Source organism: Thunnus albacares, chromosome 16 (genome assembly GCF_914725855.1).
Source record: "Thunnus albacares chromosome 16, fThuAlb1.1, whole genome shotgun sequence".
NCBI classification, from domain to species: Eukaryota; Metazoa; Chordata; class Actinopteri; order Scombriformes; family Scombridae; genus Thunnus; species Thunnus albacares.
The window spans coordinates 10,520,691-10,527,410 of record NC_058121.1 but is presented as its reverse complement, the minus strand read 5'-3'; the positions used below and the strand labels follow the sequence as shown (position 1 = coordinate 10,527,410).

The 6,720-nt window shown below is 40.9% G+C and overlaps 1 protein-coding gene across 1 annotated transcript; it reads right to left on the bottom strand.

Moving 5' to 3' along the window:
* Nucleotides 1-504: 504 nt before the first annotated feature.
* LOC122999721 (potassium voltage-gated channel subfamily F member 1-like) lies at nt 505-3,966 on the bottom strand. The gene has a single exon (XM_044376893.1). The coding sequence runs from the start codon at nt 3,608-3,610 to the stop codon at nt 2,111-2,113; it is 1,500 nt and encodes a 499-aa protein (XP_044232828.1). The 5' UTR covers nt 3,611-3,966; the 3' UTR covers nt 505-2,110.
* Nucleotides 3,967-6,720: the final 2,754 nt, after the last annotated feature.

Genomic DNA, 6,720 nt, shown 5'->3' with positions numbered 1-6,720 from the left:
TCCCAGTGAATGGTGGAGATTCTCAGTCAGTGAGTAAGGCAGCAGTAAAATGCAACACCCCTCTTCATCCCATCAAAATATGACTGCAGATGTAGTAATCACAGGACTTCAAATTTTACATTTTTGACCTTTACTTTTAGCTCCCCCATCAGGCTAAATAGTGTAATTTTTAACATGCCAGAAACAACATAACATCAGCATTTTCAAGCCAAATATAAAACAATGAGACCATTACATTCCATCATTGCAACTGAATTATGTGACAAAATGTGCACTGCCATTTTAATCTTTTTCTTTAAAGGTTGGAGTGAAGGTTACAGTTCACTTCAGGCAACTTATAATGTACATTTTGGATGATGTAAGGTTTGTAACCCAGTCATTGTAACCCGCAGTCCCACAGTAAGCCTCCATCCACTGCACCACTTCACTGTCAGGCTGCCTGCTGCTATGAATGCCCTCCTCGTCTTTCATATACAGTATACCCCATTTTTAGTGGGAAACCTGTCATTTTGTCCTGCAAAAGGCATTTATTTACATTCAAGACATTATGCATACACAATAAAAAAAATAAGACTGAGCAAAGGAGCACAATCTTAACATGAATCTTCCATACAGGTTGCAACAAAATCCAACCAGCAACATTTGAGATATGAATAAAATATGTCAAATTTTAATTATAGTCCACACACACACACACACACACAGTGCCGGTGAATGAAATTTCTAAGAATTGTTACAATTGTGCAGCAGGTTTCCTGTCACTCAGACTGATAGTGTGGGAGTTGAGTCCTTTCAAACTGTGAGAAAAAAATTAACCTTTAAATATAGTACCCATTAGGCCATTAGGAGTGGATTTTTTAAAACATGGGACACAGTGTGAAAATACTTCATCTCTTTAAGTTTCATCAAAATAACATCAAAAATGTAATAAGACACATGTCCATTAATCTTACCCCTGACAACCTGCTGGCCTGAATGTAATTTTGATTAATTAATGATAAAAGAAGTCCTCTCTATTTCTATTTTATATGTTTCCATTAGTATTCCTTCTTTGCAATTCAGATTTTCAGGTTAGTCAATCTGCACTCTGAAAAACTATATTTAAAGTTTTAATAAATCAACCATCTGGCTTATTTTTGTTGAATCCTCAGCCTGCTGCTCCTTACCCTCAAACACAAGTCCAACTTTGTGGTTGAGGTATTCCACTGAACCTCCGGGGAGGAGCAGAAAGGCGACCGCTGTTGCAAAATTTAAACCCATTATAGGAACATGTCCTGAAGCCAAAGAAGCTTCTGAAGTTCCGCTGTCGGCTACATGATCCTCTCTGGCACGGTCACTGCTTTTAACATTCCTGCACAGTAGAGGGGTTTTATATCTGATATGTTACCTCACAATCATACAGTGTCTGTTACAAAAATAACACTGATGCCACTGAGACCACAGACAAAAACAGAACAGCCTTGGTGATATGTAACTTTTATATTCCCTACCAAACTCATCACCTTGCTCTAGTGTATCTTTAATGTGTCTGTAGAGGCTTTAGAGTGGCCTGGTAGAGATGTATCACTATTAAACACCTTTAGTGTACTTGTGATGTCTATACACCATTCATAAACCTATCACAGCATGACTACATTTCTCTTTTCTCCTGGAGGAGCTGCTTGTCTTTATTATTAGAAAAAAAACATTCATTGTGATATATACAGAGGAATAAGCTACAGTACGGTCTACAGTATGAGTGTGAGGATTGGGGATGGGGCATGTTATATAAGAAGCCTACATGGGGGAATCAGTGTAAGTGGCTGCTCAAACAGAGTCCCTCAGCCTACAGGGACTCACTGCGCAAAGGCACAGCTCATCAAGTCAATATCGCTCACATATGTCCCTTTAATAGGAGCAATTCCTCAAAATGGTCGTTGGAGACCATTACTGCAGTCCCATTATTTCTACAAGGCTATTTACAATCATGTCTCCAGCAGTCATTATGTTATTTTTTAAGCTGAAATGTGCGGGTTAAGTTTGAATAAGTCAAAAATGAATGATTTAGTTTGGTGTTTTGTTGTTCATCCTTTCTGCAGGATCTTTTCTGGTGATGCGGGGTCTTCAGTGTTCATGAGATGAAATATTCAGTGGCCTCAGCTGTGCTCTCAAAGCTTGTGTCCATGCTGGGGGTCTGGATCCCTGCCCCTCCCCTGGGATCCTTCAGTAAGGGGATGTATGTGTCGCTATGACAGGAGTGCATGGCGTTGTCCCAGACCCCCGCGCCGCAAACATGTTTATGAGGGCCGGGTGCAGCCTTCAGCTCGCCATCGCCGGAGCGAAGTGCCATCAGTTCAATCTCGTGCTTGGCCGCAGTCTCCAGCACCTGTTGCTTGTTGTAAAACAAGACGAAATTGTTGATGATGGGGTGTATAGGCAGCGCTATGGCGATCACCCCGCACAGAAAGCTGATGGCTGCGTTACACCGACCTAAAGTGGTCTTGGGGTAAACGTCTCCATACCCCACTGTGGTCATGGTGATCACAGCCCACCAGAACGACTGTGGGATGCTTGTGAACAAGGTGTCCGGGTGGTTCTGCTCCATGGTGTAGCCCAGTGCGGAGAAAAGGAACACCCCCACGCCCATGTACATGAGAAGCAGTCCAAGCTCTTTGAAGCTGCTCTTCAGGGCAGATGTGAGGGTCTGGAGCCCAGAGGAATGGCGTGCCAGCTTGAAGATGCGCGCAATGCGCATTATGCGTAAAGCCTGCACCGCTTGCTGCACGTTAGCCAGCTCCATCACTCCTGCGCCGAAGGAAGTCAGAATCAGCACCACGTAGAAGGGCATGATAGCCATGAAGTCGATTATGTTCATGAAGGACAGGACGAATTTCATTTTATTAGGGGAAGAGATTAGACGCAGGAGGTATTCAATAGTGAACCAACCGATGCACACTGTCTCGATGACCTCCAGAGTCGGGTGCTCCATGAGGTTTCCCTCTGAGTCCTCTACCTGCAGGTCGGGGATGGTCCCGACACACATCACCACGGAGGAGACGAGGATGAAGATGAAAGAAACTATAGCGATTATGTGCGCAGGCAGCGAGGACTCCGGCTTCTCCATCAGCCTCCAGAGGCACATCTGGAAGCGCTGCCAGCCTCCTGCAGACGGATCTCCCTCCCGGTCCACCAGGATAGTTTTCACTTTCTCTGCAATCTCTGCAAGTTCATCTTCTACCTCCTTCAGGTGGCTTTTACAACACTCGTCCAGAAAATCAGAGCCAATGTTCCAGAACTCCATCTCCTTCATAAAACAGATTGGGCAGATGCCTCGTTTCATGTGTATCTCTCCATAATAATACAGCTCAATTATGCACTTAAATGCTTCTGGGTCTCTGTCAAAATAAAATTCTCCTGTGTCAGGGTCGTAGTCATCACACAGTGAAGATATTTCCTCCGAAGACTTAAGTGAACAGCTCACCAATTCTGCCAAACGGGTGTCCGGGAAACGATTCAACACGTCTCCATACAACACCTGTTTCACTCCCCCGATATTAACAACAATCTCCGTCTCCTCGCTGGCTTCAGAGCCGTTACAGTCCGCATACCGCGTCCTCTGGATCCCCCACATTATGTTGATAACAAACCCGCCACAAAACAGCAATCGAGATGTTCACAAAACTGTGTAACGCAAGTCACCAGAAGCCCTGGCGCTGTGCGTAAAACCGCCCAACTCCCACTCTTTTTGTTGAAGTTAGAAAAATAAATATTTGCTCCGAGGTGACTGCGGCGTGAAGTCTTCTCAGTTCAGTACAGCCGTGTTTGGTAGTGAACAGTGCGCCTGTGCGCTCTGAGAAAGTTGGCATTGAAGTGCGCGTAATGTTCATGTCAAGTGAGACACGATCAAACCACAAGACTTCCCCTATTAACTTTCAAAACAAAGCACCTACAAGCTGAAAACTGTCTCTTTTTTATTATACCAACATAAAAACCACTGGGTTAATTTAGGCAATTTAGGCAAATGTCTCAGCTCAAAACATACCCAAAAAATTTCTAGTCCTTGTTAAGTTTACAGTCGTGTGATTAACTACCACACATTTTTTTAACATCCTTAAGACATTGAGTTGTGTTAAACTGTTCTAAAAGGGCTCTGTAGTCATTGTCAGCTCTTAGGAGGCTGAAATATCTCCTCCAGACATGTTTTAAGACATAAAAAACACTCTTCTTTGAATGATTTGTTTTTCCACAAATGTAATAAATTAAGATTAGAGCCACTCCTTCATATTGAAAAATATAGGCCTATGAATATACAAATTTTGTTTATTTCCAAAGTTGAATTACCTGACACACTGTTTGTGCACTGGAGAATTCAGTGTTTCACATCTCATTTGTGTAAATTACACACTGGAACACACTGGATTCAGCTTCCAAACTGGTTGTGATGTCACAAATCATACCTGCAAGTAAACTGAGATCTAAGGTGAGCACAGAGAAACTTTCCACTTTCAGCAGATGAATGTGAAAACACCCTTCTAGTGTCAAACTACATCATTCTGCGCAGTGAAGCTCAAATATCCAACTGAAGGAACAAGAAGCAGAACACATTTTTAATGTTGCCAAAACAATGCAGAAAATAGCTACAAACGTGTCAACTGGTTTATACTTAATTATTACATTAGAGTTACAAATGTCCTTAATATTCAATCTGATAATCTCACAAGCAGTGCCCCGCAGTGACAATGTGATTTATTTTTGAGGACGACTCCGTATCTTCCTGTCTGTCTGCGGTTGTCTTAATGCAGCAGTGCAGCCAAGCGCAGCAGATCATAAAATCACAGCGACATGTAATGAATTGAGAAGTAGCAAACAGGGAAATCAGGGACACGCACACTTTCGTGGCAGCTATAAGAGCAACAGTTAGTTAAAGGTAATCGATTAGCAGGCAATAATCCTTCTAGTAACCTAATACATCTTTTTATTTTATTTATTTATTTATTTTTTACAATAGCCTATAAAATATTGTTCCAAATCCCAGACCTAGGCGCATTATCCATCATCCATTTTGAATGTATTATCACTAAATATGAAGAGGATTTTGGCTTAATAATAACCCGACAGAGAGTGAGATATATGCCTAAATATACTGGACTATATTCCCCTGTTGTCGCGGAAAACCTTCATACACTATGTGGCTCTGATGCCAACGAAAACTACTGTACAAGCAGTCCAATAATCCACCAGTGCAATTAGGAACATTACAGGTTATGTCTATTTTTATTGGGCAATCACATTTGTTTACAGGATTGGCAGGAGGTGACATGCTTTTATACAACTTCTACTTTGAATTCAGTTTCGCAGGTTTGCTGTTAACATTATGGGTGAATGATTGATAGGCAAGTGGATCATTATGGCTGGATCACATAGCACACAGTGCTTTGTTGTTTGTCTCCACCTAGTGATGCAACCTCCACAATACAGTAGCCTAGAAGCTTTTCTTTTTGTATTTGTAAACACTGGTGCAAACCATTGGGGATATGAATCCATTAATAAGTGATTAAAAAACAGTGTAGAATAAAAATCCAGTGTTTGTGTTATAAACTGCTGTAACATTTGCTGTAACCAAAACAACAGCTGAAGAATGTTTGTGAAGAGTCTCAATTATCCAGGTCGACTCATTATAGCCTAAACAAACTTTGTGTGTTTCCATCACATGTTGTTGGAAAGTTAGACACTGAAAGTTTGACTTGACTCCACTGCATTGCAGGTTTTTACTCCAGCTGTTACCCAAAGAGAGTTGAATCGAGGGCGACTGGACTTGGTTACGACCCAGCAGAGGTTTAATACCTGGGACTCCCCACCAGTCAGTTAGAACTGAAGTAGCCCCTTGGATTAGAGTCGAAATGTCTTCAAGTATCTTCAACCAAGTCCGGTTGCCCTCAATTCAACCCTCCTTGGAGATCAGCTGAAGTAAAAACCTGCAATGCAGTGGAGTCAAGTCAAACTTTCAGTGACTAACTTTTCCACAAGATTTTAATGGAAACACGCAAAGTTTAGTTAGGCTATAATGGGTTGATCTATATAAATAAATGAATGTAGGAATACAAGGACTTTTTTTGACTTGAGATAATGACCTAATCAAACTTCACTGAAATTTTATCCACATTGAATATTCCTCTAAGAACTGTCATTTACATTTTGCTGCAATAACTACTATGTGTAAAGTTATCAGTGATATAATGTTCATTTAGTCAAGTATTATACTTAACTACAAATGTGTGTATGTCTGGTAGGCTATTTACTGTATATTGTTGCTTCACTGGAATTGCATATGAGGAATGGAAATAACTATACAGTGAATCTACTGCCAGTTATGTACTATAGGTATGTAATAGCCTATACATGCAAAGATTGGTTATGTAATAAAAGTGTAGGCTGAGCATACTACACATTAGAAATGACTGGGTCAAATTTTACTCACTTGTGCAAAACGATGTGCATTTGTCATTCAAAAGATACACAAGTTATTCACGATCAATAACAAACCGTGACATGTAAGTTTAAATAAAGAGTAGAATGAATTATGACAAGCTTTTTTTTTTGATAACCCAACGATAAAAAAAAAATGTAACACTAAAAGTGGGTCAAAACAACTCCTTGTTCTGAGTGGCTTTCTAGGTAACATAAACCCAGTAATATGTTGGTGCTTTATTGACCTAAATTGGATACATTTTCACCCAGTGA

What these genes read in the sequence shown, in the direction of transcription:
- LOC122999721 (XM_044376893.1), bottom strand. Translation starts at nt 3,610, where the DNA reads ATGTGGGGGATCCAGAGGACGCGGTATGCGGACTGTAACGGCTCTGAA.